Source organism: Falco punctatus (assembly GCF_963210335.1).
Source record: "Falco punctatus genome assembly, chromosome: 2".
In the NCBI taxonomy this organism is placed as follows: Eukaryota; Metazoa; Chordata; class Aves; order Falconiformes; family Falconidae; genus Falco; species Falco punctatus.
Genome location: NC_137581.1, coordinates 104,604,608 through 104,624,629, shown reverse-complemented (window position 1 = coordinate 104,624,629; position 20,022 = coordinate 104,604,608). Strand labels below are relative to the sequence as shown.

The 20,022-nt window shown below is 34.7% G+C and overlaps 1 protein-coding gene across 2 annotated transcripts in view; it reads left to right on the top strand.

The window, feature by feature from the left end:
• The window catches only part of NCAM2 (neural cell adhesion molecule 2), a 316,785-nt gene that overhangs the window by 250,199 nt on the left and 46,564 nt on the right, over nt 1–20,022 (top strand). For both annotated transcript variants that reach the window (XM_080374442.1, XM_080374443.1), the window contains exons 13-14: nt 12,144–12,263; nt 14,178–14,299. In XM_080374442.1, the coding sequence (XP_080230568.1) occupies nt 12,144–12,263; nt 14,178–14,299 (242 nt within the window). The remainder of the gene's footprint in view (nt 1–12,143; nt 12,264–14,177; nt 14,300–20,022) is intronic.

Here is a 20,022-nt window from a genome sequence, read left to right as displayed (position 1 = left end):
TGCTTTACAAAAAGGTAAACTACATTTATGGAATATTTATACATATATAAACTTCTGCTGCATTTTTAATATGAAACAGAAAAATGTTCCTGGAGGATAGCATATTCTTTAAGTATCTTCAAGGTCACTGAAAGGCAGAGTAGTTATGAACAGAGTTTGCATTCTGCTGCATTCAATAATGAGGACGGAGAGATAGCATATCCCTATCTGTATTACATTTCATGATATCACTAAATTAATCTCCTTTTTATCACTTTTTTCCTCTCTACTCTTTCTCCGTTGGCATGAAATAAAGTATAGGATGCAGAAATAGAATGGGGATGAGGAAGAAAAAGTTATGAATGAAAATTATCTTTGCATGTAAGAAGCAAAAGAACAGTTGTTGAAATCATCACTCATGTCAACCTTGAGGTCTTTGCTTTTTGACAGTACTGAATGTCACTAAAAGACACATTTGGCATCACATTTTAGTCCCTTTGCTTGTTGCTGTGAGGATGACATGCTTGATGATAGCAATCACCAGGAGCTGGTTTGTTCTTTCCTCAAGTGGTGGTGGTGATATTTTTTCCAGCTCCTGCATTTAGTAACAGAGCAGGTATCTTTTTCTCACACTTTGTGTACTCTGGAGTTGAAAATTGCATAGGTTAGAGGACAGAAACTGAAAGACAGAACTCCTATGTCATAACCTGCTTCTTAGGTAACTCCAAGACTGCAGCAAATTGGTCATAGGACAATTAGTATTAATGAGAGCTTCCAGTTTAAAAAATCTGGTCAGTGATAATGCACCATTTAAGAGAAGTGCATAGGAAATCACTTTTGTTGGCGTTCAGGCTTAGTGGCTTGTTTGGAACATAAAAATGAGTAAGTAGTTTAGAAAAGAGAAAATCATGCATTACATTTCTAATAATTAAGTAATTGGTATTTTATAGTACATAATTGTACATTGGTAAAATTGAGAAAAGATGTAGATTTTATATATGTTGTTCTGTTTAGTACTATTAGTATGCAGAATTAAAACTGAAAAATGTTGGGAGTTTCAAATAACACTCTCAATTGACATGCAAGGCTTGTTAACGCACATTAATTTGCCTGTTAAAAAAAATCACTACTTCTATGAGCAGAGCATTAGAAATTTTTGTGCTCTGCAGATATTCCTTTGGCTTAGCATTAAGAATTCCTGAATTCTTGATATATCTCTCTTGGAGCTTTGTGATAGTACAGATATATTTGTAGTAATAAAAAAAAAATGTTAATTTTCTTAGGTGTTTTATGTCCATCTAGTTAAGAAAGGCCATCTCTTATTTTTATCTCTAACATAGTGCAGTTTTGTAACACTATAAGAAAACTAGTGAATTGTATAACAATTCACTATATATAAAATAATATATATGACTAGTAATAATATAAACTATATATATAATAATATAACAATTGTGATAAGTAAAAAAAACTAGGGAGTTTCATGAAATATCTTAAATCTGTTGCAAAGTCTCAAAGGATAGAAAAGATCATTGTAGCTGTGCAGAACTTGGCTGACAGTAGGAAGATGGTGCAATTAAAAGTAAACTGTCATTTTCTTAGCCTTTGAAAGCATTTTCTGTAAGGTTTGGGTGGAGGGGTGGGGTTTTTGTGGTGTTTTTTGTGTGTTTGTTTGTGATAAAAAGTCAAGATATTTGGACCAGTAATCAGTTATTATTTTAGGATAAGTTGTTTGTTTGGATCTGACTTACACCCTGCTCTACTAAAAGCAGTCACCAGATGCTTACCCAGTCTTACCAGCTTCAAGTGGCGGTTGTGTCACACTGAAAGGAGCTTGCCTGCTCAGCCTCTTGAAAACAGATCTGAACTCACTCTGTGAAGTCGGTCAGGTGGAAATCAGCTCCATCTAAAGCTCTGCACCTGGGCACAGTTCTGCCCTCAGATTGGCAAGCCCCATTTGCTGGTGACTGTGGTGATGCAGAAGTGTGGTGTCTTGACTCAGGTGGGAAGTCACCCATGTCACATGTCAATGTATTTCCAGAATGTACCAAGGTCTCCCATACCTGCCTTTCTTGAGCAGTAATATGGTCCTCAATACTCTGGGCTTGCTGCACTGTTAGCCAGCATATACATATTTGACCTAATGTACTCCAGATGCACGGTGGAAACTACTGTGGACTTCATGCTTAGAAGATACAAGGTTTGTCTGCTATGAATTCAGGGAGGCCTACCTCACCTTTTTCTCAAGATCTCTCAGTAACAAAGAAATCACAGATGGAGTTTGGAATGTAGAAGACCCTTTTCAACTCCAGTTTTGTGTTGCAAATTTCAAATGGAATATTGGCTCTACAACAGGATCTCCACATTAGGAACAGCAGAAAAACAGGCAGGAAAAACTGAAATGCAAGTAATTCTTTCTGCCCTACAAGGAAGTGCAAGAGATTCTTGATTCTGGCATATATGAGATAGACTAGGGTAGGATACAGTCTGATTTATACAGTTGAAGAATGAGAGAAAATGGTGTAACTGCAGCAAGCATAGAAGAAACGAAGTATGCATTCATAGTTAACCCCCAGTCTCCCCCCTCAAAATATTCTCCTTCTTTCAATAATACAGGGTGGATTCGGATTCAGACCTTGATATAAGACAGGGAAAACATAGTGTCATTAACTAAAATCTAACAACCAGCATGTTCTTTGTAGTCTCCTATTAAAGGGAATCCCTGTTCACCGTAGAAGACCCTGTTTTATTTTGTGGGTCATCTCCCAGTAAACATTGGTTTTAGGTTTGAAGGGTGTTCAAAAAGAGAAGAAAAATGGAATAAATGAAACAGTATAAATGATCTTAATAAGAGCCTTAAGTGTCCTTCTGCAATGAGATTAACACAGTTGTTTCTTTACTGCATATTGTAGTATTGTATATTCACTCAATAAAATGTTACTTACTTAGAAGACTTAATTTCATTGTCTTTATGTGTTCATATTGGCAATGGAAGTTCAGGTATTCAGTGGCCTAGAAATTTTTGTTATAGGAAAACTTCAAAACTAATGTCTACAGAAAATAAATTTAATTTGTGGAAAGGTTTAACTTCATCAGATTATATTTAGCATTGTAATTTGTACTATAAAAATCACAGCAATTATAGTCACATAAATATTTAATAATGAACCCTCATGCTGCTAAACCGAGAACATTAGTCACATGTTAGAAAGCATTTTGAACAGTACCTTCTTTTTGCATGATTAGGGGAATATCTGGTAGCAGTCCAAATCCCCATTGATTTTACTGTATTGTTTTATTGTTTCATAAAAAGTTCTAAGTGGAGCCCTTTTCAAATGGCTGGCTGTTTCTTCAAGCAGTAGACTTTAAAATCCTTGCATTAAGAAGTGCACAATAGTTTTATAGCAGAGGAGAAAATGGGGTTTCAAGAACCAAGGTAGTATTCACCTTTAATTTGGAGATCATGGAAAGATTACTTGGAAGGAACCTCTAAAATTTATCTGGTCCAGCCTCCTCCTTGAAGCAGGCTTGGTGCCAATCCTAGATCGGGTCAGGCACGGCTTTGTCTAACTCAGTCTCAAACCACAAGGATGGAGATTCCTCACCCTCTTGTCTTGGTGTAATTTGTTTCAGTGCTTCATTTCCCTCCCATCATGTAAGTGTTTCTAGTATCTGGTCTGAACATGCCCACCTGCAGCTTGTGACTGTTGCCTTTGTTATGCTATTTATCACTGTTGAGAAGAATTTCACCCCACTGTTTTCTGTCTCCACTGCAAAGGTGTGGTAGGTGACTGTTAATCACCTCTTGTCATTCTCTTAATCAGACTCAATAAGCCTGGACACCTTTGTATTGTGCCCTAGGCTTCTCTTGGTAGCTCTCTGCTGGACCCTATCTGGTTTCTTTTTGTTCCTGGACACACAGTCCCAGGTTTTTCCCTACATAACTTGAGTGGGACAATAAGTTTTCCCCAATCTGCCAGCTCCAAATACAGCCCACGCAGGCAGGCTGCCATGCTGGTCACATTGAGCTATGCAGCCTGGTCTGGATGTGTTGGCCTGCTGCGTGCATCTGTTCCTACATGAACCTTTCAGCCTAGACACTTTCACCCTTGCCCCAAAGACCTACACGTATCTTTGATCTATCCAAGGTTTCTATTGGGCATCTTCTTGATGCCTGCATGGCTGAACATCAACGAATAGGCTTAGCCAGACAAGACTCTGCTGTCTCTGCTGCTGTCGCTATTTTACCTTCAGTAGAATTAGAGAACTGGGATTTGGGCTTACATGTTTTAAACTACGAGAGTGCGATCAGTTCTTCTAAGGCCTGAGCCAAAGGTCACCAGTCTTCATGATATTCATTTCCATAATTTTGATTGACTTAATTTAATGCTTCTAAATTTTAAGTTAACAAAAGATCAGCCATCAATGAAAGTTGTTTAATTTATCATCAAATAACACTTCAGAACACCCACAATCCTATGCACACAAAAAATGTGACAAATTATTTCTTAAAAGCTGGTTCTAAAATATTTATTTATTTATTTAAAGCAAAGGTTCAATGAGTACTTGGAGGAGACTTGACATTTTGAAAGTTGGGTTATTCAAAGAGCAGTTGGGTTTAAAATGCATTTAAACTGTGGTTTTATGTATTTCCATTTTAGTCTATTGAATTGTGTAAAGATTTGGTTTATTAAGTATGCCTTTGTTTAACTTAATAAGATCTTACAGGGAATATCAACTGTTTCAAGCACTCTCTCTCCCAAACCTTAAATATAGTGGTACCAAGTAAGTTTTTAATTGTCTGTTCTTTCTTTCTTCTTTCCTTTTCCCCTTCCATTCCCTGCTGTCCTCCCTTTCCTGTTCCTTCCCTTACATTTGCCTTCCCTTTAAGATATACAAGTACCTTTTATGGAAGTTAACTGTATTTGTAAAAATTTGGTATTAAGCAATTGGGATTGGTCATCATAAAGGTACTATAGAAAATTTAAAAAATAAAAATGTGGAGAAAGGGATAGAAAAGAGAGGTGGGGTGGGGTGGGGTGGGTTGAGGTTTTTTGCCCAAAAAATATATCATCCCAATACTCGGTGAAACTTTGAGTATCTTTGCATTTTAAGGCGTGTTACTACAGTTGAAGGAAGGAAGCACATCTTGTTAGCATGATAAAAAAATATTGGTTTTGTTGTCCCCTGCAAAAAACATAATTTTGTAAGAGACTTCTTACTAAAAACTAAACCAACATGTAATGTGTTCGTGCACATTACAGTTAAATAGAATGTAATCAAAATAGCAACATAAGGTATTTATAAAGGAACAATACAGAAACAATTGAATGAAAGCAGTGTTGTGTCAAACCTGAAGAAAGGAAAGTTGATTGTGGGGCAAAATGTTGGGTTATATAAGAATATAAAGAAATTAAAGAGAAAAGAAATTTGGAAAACTGGCCTACATCAGTTTTAGCTGATGATATGAAAAAATAGGAAAGTTAGGACAAAAGCCAATTATTTTATGGATAATCAGTATATCCATTGCATATATTTTCTCATTGTATATTCATAAATTCACATTTTATACTATTAGAAGGTTTCTTTGTGGAAGAGAAGATTCTGCAACTTTAGTGTACTCAAGAAAATAGCAGCTAGAAAACTTCAGTTAACAAGTGAACTACAGATATATGAACTACTTCTAATTTGCAATAGACACTGTTTTACTAATCTAAAAGGATTTTTTTATACGCTGAAAGCAATGGAGAAGTACAAAATATTTTAGACAACTATAGGATAAAAGTATAATTAGCATGGTTTCATTTGATTTTAAATTAGAATGTGTGTTTGAAAGATAAATCCCATTTTAATGGTGATAATGAAAATCTGTCAAAGGTAAATCCTAGTTGCAGAGGATTGTGGATAGGACAAAAGGCTAATGAGTACAAGTCGCAGAATTTGTTCATAAGATGTTATATGTTATTGTCAAGTTGAGATAACAAAAGTGTGAAGGAGGTATCATGATAATATGGGCTCTTTTATCAGTGGGAGTACACATAGTTTTTGTCAGCCTATAGCCTAAAATTATTAAATACAATTAATATTTTTTTTCATTTTTCTTAACACTAGTTTGTGTAAATTAATTATTTGATATGCAGTTCATGCAAATATGTTTCTACTCTGAATAAGGTTATAGGAACAGTTTACTGATACAATGATCCATCTCAGTAAATTGCTTTTGTTCCAGGAATGTTTCTCCTAGTTTTTTGTTTGTTTGTTTGTTTGTTTCTAAAATGTATGCTGTGCTGTGATTTAGATTAAATACAGGTTGAATTAAGAGTGTTTTTAAAATAAATAAACTAGAAAATGAATTTCTAAAGAAAACCTATTCATTGTTACATCCTAAGTATCTTAAATGACAAAACCCATCTTCTGGATTCATACTGATTCAATGTATTCTAAACTGTGTTATCAATCAGCAAATCTGGTCTTTTCTGGGGACTTTGGATTAAACTCTTGCTTGATTTATTTTCATTAATTTATAGCAGTGTACATTTTGTAACTGTAGTTGTCCCATAGATTATTTAATCTTTTCTTTTTTTGATAAAAATAGCTATCAAAGATAATCTCCTGAATGATTTCATGCTGGGGATGCTACTTCTGGTTCAATTTGTATACCGACACCTCAGAATCCCACATAATAAAAATAAAAAATAAATACATAGAGAAAAGGAGTTTAATGAGATAATTGTGTTTTGGAGGCTGTACACAAAATATTAAAACAATTTTTGCCAAGTACATTTTTTACATCAAATACTGAAAGGGATTTTATAAGGAAATTATTAATGCTCCTGAACATTATATTATATTAATTTTACCTGATATGCCACACGATTTATCTTTATTTACAGGCAAATTGTATATATTCACAGTTAATTAAGCCACTACAACTTTTATTCTAAAATAATGCAGTCATTATACATTATAGTGCGAAGAATGATGGAAATTCCTGACAGAGCCATTCTCTCTGATTTTTAAAATGGTTATATTTGTTTCTGTGTATACATTTTACAGAATGACTTAAGGCTTGATATTGTCTCCATATAATTAATAGAAGTTACTCCAATGATTTCACTGGCAGTAGGGTTCACTACCATTATGATTATTTTCATGTAATGTCAACTTCAAATATTTTCATTAATAAAGCTCATTTATTTTTGTTAGTGGAATTCTGACATTTATAGCCAGATGCTTGAAACAGTATTTATGAAATTCATTGTTATTTGGGCAAGGCAGACAGATGGAACCAAGACAATATGGCTGTTTCTGCATATGAATAAACATTTTGCCTATTGTGTTGAAAAATCTTTTTTTTTTTTTTTTTTTCCCCTGTATTTCTCCCTCGTGCAATTTCTAACTTCATTTTGTCAACATTCCTGTGAGCTAACTTGGTGAGGCTCGGCTAAAAAAAAAAGCTTTTATACTCTTCCTCTTCCTGTGCAAACACATGTATTAAACAAAACAGTGTTGCTCATCCCAGGCAGAAAGAAGTTTTGGGAGAAGTTCTCCAGACTGTTTGGCATGTACAAAAATACGAGACATTTGCACAGGACATCAGTACCATAGGTTCCTCACTGTTCTCTCATCACATGTGCTACTACCATAGGTTCCTCACTGATTTCTTCCCATACTTTTTTTTTCAGTCCTTAAAAAAACATGACTCATCGTCACAGAGAAACCTGTTTAAGCTTAATTAAAATGCTCTCAATTTTTCCCTCTGAAAGACATTGAAGTATTTACAGGGGACTCAATTTTTCCTTAAGAGTAATAAAACAATGAGGAAAAGGTGCAGCAAAGTGCTGCTGAATCAAACCACCATGTGTTAACCCGCATTATATTTGATCATCATTCAGTCTGCGTAGTAATAGAGATACAGACTAGAGGGGGGAAAAATAGGGGAAAAAAACATCCTAATATCTGTAATACTTCTTTGAGAGAAATTTTGCACTGCTGCCACTGTCTCAAATATATTTGAGTGAAGATGATATTTCAGCAATGATATGTCTCAGCTACTTTGTTTCAAAATAAATTTATATCCTACTTTAGTTAGATCTGACATCCTCAAGGGGCTGAATTTGGATCTGGAAGAACATTGTTCTATGCAACAGATAGCTCTCCTATGAGAACAGTGCATTGATGTGATATTTATGTTAATTAACCTCATATAAGATCTACTTTGGGATTAATGTAGTGTAACTGTACTATTAGTTCCTCTAACCTTCCTTGCTTTGGTGATGGTTTATGTCCTATATCACAGTTCTTAGAAGATTTCTGGGCTAAGTTTCTGTTGGTGCAGACAATTCAATATGCCAGACATTTCCCCTCTCATTCTACTGTAATAAGATAATATAAACAACCTACCCCTGGACCAGAAAAGCAGCTGGGAATTTTTGGTTGGTTGGTTGGTTGGTTGTTTTTTTACCGACTTGGATTTATGGTACAATTTATTTCACAGCAAATCTGTCAGATGTTGTTTTCCTATGGTTCATCTTGACAGCATTTAATATCCTGCAATAATAAATTAAAGTTTTCTCACTGAAATGCTTACACTCTGAAATAGTATGGACTTCTGCATTTTTCCTACCTAAAATATTTGTGTAGGTTTTTTTCTGTACTGCATTTTTCCTTTAATGTTTTAGATTTTCTTGCAAATTAGAAGAATCTATATAATAAAAAATAAGGACATTATTTTTATTGTTACTTAAACTAGGATTCTTGCCACAGAATAGGTTAAACTGAATTTTGCTGTTCAGTAATGTTTAATTCTTTTTGGTTCTTGTATGCCTTTTTAAGATCTGGTCTACAATTTTTTTTTAAAAAAAAAAAAGTTCCTTACATACCCTGTCATAAAAGTATTTACAATTTTATCTTAAACTCTCTATACAGTATATTAAACCAAAACAACTGCTTATTTCTTCTGTCATGAACTCCTCCACAGGTACCATGTGACTTGCAGCCTACCTTTCTTCTTATAAATGGAAAACACTAAGGTCTGAGCTTGTTATTAACATGTGCATCATGTTAATTGACCCCAGGAATACCTGCAGAGTTCACAAGAGAATATTCTGGTTTTTTCCTCTTTGGAGTAGTTCTTCAGAGTCTGCTTCTGAATGTTACCAGTCACTATATGAATAATCCCAGCAAAATCAATTAGTGGACAACATTGTATTCTCCAGATAAAATGTGCAGATACTGTGAAGAGGAAAGCAGTATAAAAACAGAAACAGTAGTTAGAACAGGTAGAAAAAGATGGAAAAAATTAATATCGTACTGTGAAAAAAATAAAGGACTTTAACTTTCAGTATATTTGGGACTTGATATATGCAAATGAATATACCATTGCCATAATTCACACATAGGTATGCAGTGGACCAATTGTTTTCAAATTCAGATACTGAAAGTCCTATGTTTCTTTCAGAATATTATTTGATTTTTTTTAATATCTAATTACTTCAGTGGTCATTGAACATGGTAACCAAAATATCCTTTGTGGCCAGGGCTGTGAGCTATGGACTTCTGTAAAAAGAGTTTCATTTGTATATAGAAAGATGATTAAGCTGATTTTATACTTACATGACAGATATGTACCTTTAAAAAAGCCATGTTTATTAGGTATTCTTTTCCATTCTCAACATTCTCAAAAATTTAAAATATTTAGCAGTCAGTGAAAGTTTTATTACCTATATTATTTTTAAGCCATGCACTCTTGTTACATTTTTGGGACAGTTCCTTAATCTTACTGAATTATTCTAAATATTCTTTTACAATTAGAATATTTAAAGTGTTCTTATCAAGAATGGTTGTTTTCTTTGTTTTCCAGGAGGACATAAATACATTTTTTTCTAAATATATCCACATCATAATATCACTGATACCAAGTAGTCCCAGTTTTTGAGGACATATGCTGTCAGGTTTAGTTGGGTTAGTTCCATAAATGTATTTGTAACAGTAATTGTATCTCGGCACATTGCGCCATGCAGGGGATTCTAAAGTAGACACTGGTTCTTTAAATTCTGCATATACAAGTAATTTTATTAATTTACATAGGCCCCAGGAGTCACTCAAGTGTTTATAGAACTGGATCCTGAGGTTTTATGTAGTTAACACATTCGTATTTTATTAAGTGAAGTCTCATAGTCATGCTTTTATGTTGTTTAAATTTTAAAAACATTTACAGTAACTCTAATTTTTAGTATGCCCCAAGGTTTATTTTTAGTGAAATTATTCAGCCTTGGAAAGTAATCGTGGCTGAAAGGCAAGTCAAACACTGCTACTGTTTGGTTTAGGTTTAAAATTTCATTTTACCATAACAGAATGTTATGCATTATAATCCTTCTTTTCTCTGAATTCTGTTCTTATTTTCATGATGGTATTTTATTTTTCATCACATGGTTATACTTCATAGTTTGATATTTTTAAACTTCATGAAAATGATAAAGCTAAAATGTGCTGGAAGACACACAATTCTACTGTTTTTTTTTACAGGAAAGCAGTTATCATGTTTCAATGACAAATTCATGCAAAGTGCTTACAATAGAGTGTGAAATGTAAAAGTTACTGTTTTTCCAAGATTTGTTAAATCCCTTTAACTACACATGTAATAGGACCTCTGTCTGTCTGTTGCAGAAAAAAAGAAACATAAATTCTAGTAAATCTGGACTCAAGAGACTAACAAAGAGCACTGACAGAAATAATTTTACTTTCATTAAATATATAACTTGAAAAGCAAGTCTAAAGTGACTATTAAAATATTCCTCTATAATGAATAAAACTAGCTCTCTAGAGACCAAGAGACTACTGGCTCTTTTTTAAGACAAGGATCTATATCCTCTTGTAAGATCATACAGCCCCTGCTTTTCTGGGCAAGAGAAATACCAATGTGCTTCAAGTAAAGTCCATCCGATTTACATCCATTCCCTGGTATGAATCTCACATCTGGAGAGCTCATCACAGAGCTGGCAAAAATCAAGCAAGCAACTGCTGTAGAGACAGTAAAAGGAAGCTTTCTTGTAAAGGCGGGATAATGGTCCAAGAACTCTGTGTGGATTGAAGTTTCCAAGTGCATATTCAACATTGATATTAGTAATATACAGTATTATGGTGTATGTAATATGCAGTAATATGTTGTGTTCCCATAAAGGATCCTGGAATCCAACGTCCTTTTCCTAGATTTTGTTTCTAGATTTGTTTCAGAAACAATATTCTTAGTATTTGGTTGCAGCCCCAATATTCTTAGTACTATACATTTATTTTATTTTATTTTATTTTTAGCTAGTTCTTCCCCATTTTCTGCTTCTGATGGCATCTCCAGGTAGAATCAGAGAGAGGTTCAGGCAATGTGAAAGATTGCTGCAAGGGATTCAGACTTGATTTCTGAAAGCATGTCCTAAGTTCAAACCCATTTGCTTCCCAAATAACTTTTTTGTTGTTGTTATAACTGAATATGCATTTCCATACACCTCCTCTTAATTATGTACAAGCACATCTAATTCACGTTCTAGTCCTTAGTAGATAACTCAGAACTCTTCCTTTCATCATCATACCCATCATCATTTTTGGTCTTGAATACATTGTTGAACTGCTAGAGCACAAGAACGAGTAATTCACCACTTAGGTGCACGTAGTTGCATCTAGGAGCATAGGCCAAGGATGGTTGATACTTCTCTCCGTGAAGGAAAAATGACAAGTTATGAACTGTATGAAAGTGGCTTAAATGGGCATCAGATGGATGCTCATTGCCAGCTAGGAGGAAGGAAATTCCCATAATTATTTGCTAGATTCATGTCTCTTGTGCTCACCATCTGAACATATATCAATTCCCATCAAGGTTCTTAATTGTTGCCTATAGCTTCTGTAACACTGATATTAAATTCCTTCAGAATTTAGACTTGCTCTGTCACAACAATGTTTTTATGCAGGTGGAAAAAATAAACGTTAAAAAAAAAGTACTATTAGCACTCAACAAGAAAGCTAAGGTTGGATCCACTAGACTATTAGAAAATGGGACTTGTAAATTGCAAATGAAGCAAATTATGAAATTTCCCGACTTCTTTTTTTTTTTTTTTTAGGCTTATTGCTTCATCAAATTTTGTTCCCATATTTTTGTGTTTCCTTTCCTTTAGCAATGGTTGTTCTCAGCAATTTGGAACCAAATACAACATACGAAATCAAAGTAGCTGCTGTAAATGGAAAAGGGCAAGGAGAGTATAGCAAAATTGAGATCTTTCAGACCTTACCTGTCCGTAAGTAACACTTGTGCTAGTAAATGAAAACGTAAATTATTATTACAATATATTATCTCCAGATCAGCTAATTTAAAGTTCTGTTTCACTGTGGATAATATGTTTTATATGTATACACTATTTCCCAGTGTATAACATCAGTCTTTACACTGTTTCTCAGAAATCATATTTTGTTCCTCTTATTCCTTTCCACCTACCCCACCCACCCCACCCCACCCCCCACCGGATGGTATGAATGAACTTAAATTGGAGAATTTATCTTATGTTTTTGACACTTAGACAAATCTTTGTCTTATATTCAAGAGCACAAACCATGAAAGATATTAGATTAAGTTTTTCTCATTTACACTCAGGGTATTATAGACATCTGTGAGAATGAACTAGCCCATTCTGGAGACATTTCTTTAGCAAACTATGCTGCCACAAATTTTGCAATTATCAAACCTGAAACAGAAATCTTAATCTATGGAAAAATTATGAGAATAAATTGTTTTAATTATGATTACATGCAAATCATAAATGCTATGGAGTCAATTCTATATTTGTAGTAACCTTTATATACAAGAAATTGAGATTTAAATATCAGGGCTAATGAAAAATATTTTTCTCAGATTAATTTTACATAGAAACAATAATAAATAAATCAAACAGAAAGGGAGACGAAAAATAAAGGAAGTACCGGATGGCACTGTATAGTGCTTAAACAGGTATACAAAAATACATCAGCAACGATTACCAGACTAGTCTTTCATAAATCTGTTGCAACTGAACTGTTTTCTGAGTAGGGCATTACTCGGTATAGTTAACAATACTGGCAATAATGGAAAAAACAAGAAAAGTCAAGGGACTACAAAGAACACAAAAATATTTCTGTGTTATTGTATTATGTTCTTATTGATATATTTCTTCTGTCCCAAACTGGTAACTTGGCAGCTTTCGAATTTCTTTTTTGCTTAAACCATAAATATATTGAATGACAGATTAAAAAATTTGCCATTACTCATACGGAACATTATACCGTTAGAAAAATGATTGAAACTGATACAAATCATATATATGTTATCTGGTAGAAAGCTAGGCAAGTTCTATGTTGAGAACTAAGTCAGTTTATCTTTGGATAAGGGATAAACACAAATATATACAAATATTTCAGAAGGAACTGTATCTTTCTGGGTGAATGCAAATTTACAAACATTTTGAAGATAAGAAACTTCAGTATGACATGTTCATTTAAGATCTGATTTAAAGCTTTATAATAAGCATTGCATATAGAAATGATAATTTGTGAATTTTGATTAGCAAAGTGGCTTAGGCTGGCTATTAACCCTTCAGTTTTATGTTTAAGATTATTTGTATCCTTTCATTGCAGAGAAAATTATTTTTACTTTTAGAATTTTCTTCTTTACATTAATTCTTAATATCGACTATTATGAAAATATCAAGTTTTTTCTTGGCACATTTATTGATAAGTTAATTTACCTAATATCTGTATTACAATATAGATCTCACACAAGGAACTAAAGCTTATGCTTAATGTTAAGGATGCTTTCCTGTAAAATAGTGTTACTCTCAGACTTCAGTCTGAGTAGCAGGTTACCAGTTTTGCTGAACTGATGGCTAAATAATTTCTGAAGTAAATTACGTTTGAAATTGTCAAACATTGGAAGGTGTGAAAGAAACAAATATACAAATATTTTTCTCATACTTCATGTAATTTTGTTTCCTTGTGTGAGCTAATTAATATACATTAGAACATACTTTATGCAAAATATTTAACACACGTATTAAGGTTGTTCTGCAGCTTTTGGAAGGCTCATGTTAAAGATTTTGATTAATACAATGATGGACAAGTTCCAAGGTGTAATTCATGACTTATTGCTGAATTATTATCTACTTCTTTTCCCCCTTGTTTAGGGGAGCCAAGCCCCCCTTCAATTCATGGACAACCGGAAAGTGGCAAGAGTTTTAAACTTAGCATAACTAAACAAGATGATGGAGGTGCCCCCATTCTGGAATATATTGTCAAATACAGAAGTGTAAGTATTTCAGTTAATCACAGTAGGTGGGGTTTGCTTAGTAATATTTGCTTGTAGTGTAGAGAAGACAGCTGATACAATTTGAAGTGTAACAAAATGGTTTACATACTACAAAAAGAAAAGACGATATAGTATAGTATGTTTCCTTTTGTGACTAGGTTGCTAATGCCAGATTATAAAATAAATAAAAAATAAACAAACAAACAAAACAAAAAAAAAAAAAAAAGAAAGAAGAGCACCCTGTTCTTCCTGTAGGTATAACTGAAAGCTCATTCTAACAAGAACAGTATTTTATCCGTTTTGTTACATGGTAAAGGAATATTCATGTTCAGCTCCCAAAAGTCCAGTAAATTAGCAGACGTTAAAGTTACATAATTACAGGTTGTTTGAACATCAAATTATTAACTTGTTACATATGCATCTGTATTGGTAGATAGCATCCTAGAGCTAGAAAGCTGTATTCCAGTGTTCCATATTAATTTTAAATGGGATTAATTATGTGATTACATATCATATTTTCTGTCTTCCCAGATTCCAAGACTCAGCTTGAAAAAGCCAAATAATTGGCAAATTGTTAGTACTTTCATACATTTCAGTGTACATATCAGTTATTTTTAACAGCCATTGTGCAAAGTTCATTGGACTACTTTCTGGCAAGTTTAGAAAATAGGCCTTTCTGCGATGTGTAATTAATTTTTCTGTGAAAATAAAATGGTGGAATTTTTTTATTATTAAAGGAGATAAATATATCCTTCCTTTCCTGATATGCTGTGTTTAGAAATGATTCAGTTGAAGAAGGAACTATAGAGCTGGCAAAAGCAATGGATTCAATTCTGAACCGTGCATTTTCTAATAATTTCTTTGTGTTATTTTAGGAAGATTATACAACTTTTAGCTGACTAGGGCCAGTAAACAGACATTTTACTAGAGTGTAACAGCAGATTTACATGTCCGTTTTGAGACTCTAAAAGAGATTGGGAATGTAACATCAGATATTAAACTCATTAAACAGAAGGCAGCGAGGTCTGCATTGAACAGAAATAAGCAATCTTTGAGGAATTAAATGTAGAACCTATTTCAGTGTTCCCAAAAAGGAAAAGCCATTTCCTTATTTTGTAATAGTTTTTGTCACATTTCCTGATGGTTCATATATTGTAACGTTTTGATGATAGCTCTAGGATTATCCAAGTACTAAACCTGGCATGTAAAATGGTTTCCCTAAGGTAAGTATAACCAAAGAAGATTGATAGCTCCAAATGGATTGAGAATACTTTGGTAGATTAATAATAGCCTGAGGGAATAACCAGCAGTTATTCTGATATCAGTGATCCCTAAATCTTAATTGACCTTCTTAGATAACTCAGTCCAGTGAGTACAATTGGCATAGAAGAAAAGTAATTGTGAAGAAGAGAGAGACTAGGAAAATATGCAATGCAAAATACAATGAAGTTTTGTGGAATTGAACTTCCCAGTTAGATTACAATGCCTCTAAGTATTTATAATTGAAACGATAAGAAATTAAACTGTTTGCCTGTAATATATGCATGCAGTATATAGAGTTTATGGAGTATTGTGTCCAGTTGTGGGCTCCACAGTTCAAGAGAGACAGAGAACTACTGGAACGGGTTCAGTGGAAAGCTATGAAGATGATTAGGGGACAGGAGCATCTCCCTTATGAGGAAAGGCTGAGAGAGCCAGGCCTGTTTAGCCTGGGCAAGAGAAGACTGAGAGGGGAGGTTATCAATGTATGCAGACATCTTAAGGGCGCGTGTCAGGAGGCTGGGGCCAGGCTCTTTTCAGCGGTGCCCAAAGACAGGACAAGGGGCAACAGGCACAAACTGCAACACAAGAAGTTCCATTTAAATATGTGGAAGAACTTCTTTATACTGAGGGTGACGGAGTGGTGGAGCAGGCTGCCCAGAGAGGCTGTAGAGTCTCCTTCTCTGGAGACATTCAAAACCCATCTGGACGCAATACTGTGCAACCTGCTGTAGGTGAACCCGCTTTAGCAGGGGGTTGGACTGGGTGGTCTGCAGAGGTCCCCTCAACCCTGACCATTCTGTGATTCAGTGAATTTAATCTGTTCTGTGATTTAAGTATGCAAAGTGATTTTGGATCTATCCTGAATATTTTTGGAAACCTGATTTTGATCTAGTTTTTTGACTGAGGTACAATATTGTACTTTAAAAGATTGCTTTTCATGTGTATTATTGAAAGATAAATGTACAGTTTAAGCAGTAACTGGAAACCTAATAGGTTTTCTCAAGTAGATAGGTTTTACTTGGACCTCAAATCTATATCTCCTTAAGCTTCCAATTGAAAAAGCTATTTGACTAAATTAAAGGGCTTTGCACAACTAAAAAGCACAATCATTTTTTGTGGTTTAATCAGAATGAATGGATGCTATTTAAAGTTCTTAATTATCTGTTGACTGCTTCTCTTCTATCTTCCCCGTTGGTTGTATTTAATCAGCTTTCCTATAACTCTTGCCAGCGTCATTACTGGCACCTGGACCAATGTATTTGCTTGCATGTTTAAAGAGCATATTAGATAACAAGCTATATATCAGTGGCATTTTCTTCTTTGTGTTTCATAACAGCTTATGTGTTATTAAGACGCAGTTCCCTCATATTTAAGTTTTATACAGTTTTGTTTTGTTTTGTTTTGTTTTTTAACTGGGTGAGCAGCCTTTAAGATACTATAGCAATATTATAGCCTGGTTTAGGGCAACTGATGAGTTTCATTTTTCTGGAAATCACATTTTATTCCATCCAGTATTGCTTTCCTAACATCAGTTTATTCATGTTACAGGCAGGACTTACTAACTAATCAGATAATAAGAAGCTTTATATTTTGTACTGTATTCCAGAGAAGTAGGTAATATTCAATTGTTTATGAGTAGCAGCCTCAAATTGGTTCACACTTGCATGAAGTAAGTCAAGACAGTCTTATAAAGCTTCACTGATGGAGTCTGAAGCTGGTGGCATACACTGAGTTCAAAGTTACCTGAGGAAAGAATAGGGGGAGAAAGCGAAAGACAAAGAAAGACTGTTCCCCTTTAACCAGCCAGGAAGAGCAGTGATGGCGATCTCTGATGCAGGAGGTGACAGGCCAACTGCATATCTTGTAGTAACTTTAATTTTGATGGGGACTGACTCAAGCTCCCCTATGTTTGTCTGTGCTTATGGTACTCTTCAAGTTGTCTGGGGAACATATGATGAGATGCTGCTGTTCCACAATGGATGTTGAGCTTTATGCATGTAAATTATTGGGGAAATGGGTACCGAATTTGTAAATGGCTATTACATGCTGTGTTATTTACTACGTACTATAGTAATAAACTAAAAGCTAGAGGGGAGGGTTGAAGAGATTATACAGACTAAGGGGAAGGTGGGGAGGTAAGGAGGGACAGGAAGAAGGAGCACTTGGGATACAGGGGACAGACTACCACAGCACCTCACGACAGGTGAGTGACCAGGCACAGACCTGCAAGAGAAAGGCAGGCTCCAAAGCAGCCTTTGGAAGGTATTAGCACAGGTTAAGCTTAGCACCAGAAACAGCATGCAAGCAGTGTGTGATCACCATACAGGAATAATCGCTATATGATTATGATGATCACGTAGTCACAAGCCAAAGTTTGTGCTGACCACTCAAGTGCATTTTGACTGTGATGGATATTACGCAGCTGCATGTATTGCAATTGTGAATTTGTGCTGGTACATAATGTTGCCTACTGTTCCCTGCAAATATCTATCACTCTTTTATCTTGAAAAGATTTGTTCCCAGCCTTCAGATATTATTTTAGTACCATATCCTGAATTACTTCATAAGGGTTAAAAAGCAAGTGTTGAAATAAGCTTCTTAAGTGACTAGAAAAGGGAATTCTGTTTCTATACTTTCAGGACATAGAATGCCAACAGTAAGCTAGAATAAAAAAGGGGGAGAAGATTGATTTAATTTTTCCCTGGCAGGCCAATTTTCAATAAAAATTTGGAATTAGAATTAAATAATAAAAATATCCATCTTTATGGTTATGAACTTTTAGGTAGAAGCAAGAAAAAAATACTAAAATCCTAGTTTGAAAAACAATAACAGTATTTAACTTACCTTTTATGTTCATACGTATGTTTGGAGGAACTGTTAGAGGAGCAGTTAGTTTTTGCAGGCCTAAAAGTTGTTCACCATGTTGACCTGTGACAGTGTTAGTATTAATGCTCTGAATTTTGGCAGTGATGAGTTTTTGATTGATATGCTATGTGCTTCACTCTTGTGTGACTGTGTCAATGGAGGACTGTGTTCATTTTTGCTCCTTTATGATAGGTTCTAGAACAAACCTCTGCAAATATGAATCATTTAAAAAAAATAGTTTCTCATTTACTCCCACTCTGAGATACCTACCATAAAACATTTAAATGTTTTTGCATCTCCAAGTTCCACTTCACCTGCCAGTTCCTTGGACTTTCTCTGCATTTTAACACTATGTACATTATTCACCATTTTGTGCTTTGTTCAGTATTTGTCTTATATTAACCAGACCTACAAAGCATCCTTATGTAATGAATACTTGTGAAGTCACTGCTTTAAAATATCAGATTGTCTTCTATGAGGATTTCTTGATATTTTTTCCTGCCAGCTTTCAAGATAGTGTGGCATCTCTGCCCGCTTTTTATCGTAGGGATCACCATAATAACAAGTCTGTCTGAACTGAACTTTCAGCACAACAATTTAGGGAAGATGGAGAATAAGGGGAAGGGTTGAAAGGGGTTAATCACTTTTCCTCACTTTTTATGAGTTCCCAAAGAATGTGATCTTGGGTAGGATGTAAAATGAACATTAGAGAGATGTTATTTTCTAGACTAGTGAATAGGTGCCTAAACAGTGGATTGGCTTTACTTCCACTGTTGTTAGAGGTGCCCTCAGTTTTGAGAAGCAGCCAAGTCCTGGTAGACTAGAATTTCACACTTCTTTGTTTACTCTTTTTTTTGTCAGGGTATTTAGGTGCTTAGGTTGCTCACAGCTGTCTTATAAATCTAGCTCTTGGACACTTCTGAGATAAAATTGGCTGATGCTTGCATTTAAAGCCAATGTGCACACAAGTTAAGATTTTTTTCGTTGTTGCGTTTTTTGAGCAGTGAGGTTTTTGGTTTGGGATTTGTTTTGGGTTTGGGTGGTGGTTTTTTGTAGTGGCATTAGTCTCTGGTATTGTCACAGGTTTGTTTCAAGCAAGGACTTATACTGGGAAGCGGACAGTGTGAACCTAAGGCTTAAGAGTGATGGAAGTGGGCAGTTAACAGTCCCAGAAATTGCCAGTCTCACAGCATCAGTGACCTTCTGTAAAGGAGTATTTCTGCATTATATGAAACAAAATGAAATGCAAATAAAGGAACAGTTTAATCTCTAAGGTTGCAGATCTAATTACAATTTCTGAAAATGTGCATTTGTTGGTGGATGTTAATGATACAACTGCTAATAGTAAATGATTGTTGAAGACATCTATATTAACTCACCCATGAAATTTGACTGTAGTTTGTGATTTAGAAGCTCCTTTCATGTGTTGTAGAACACTGTGCATATGTAGAGCTTTCTGTACCTTTTAAGCAGTATTAATAGCAGAACAGCCTAATAAAGTTTGGAGTGTTCTTTTCCAGTTCTGCTTTCTGCTCAGCTACCAATTAAAGGGTCTTCGCACTAACAGGGAGATTTGTAGGAAGATTTAACTGACA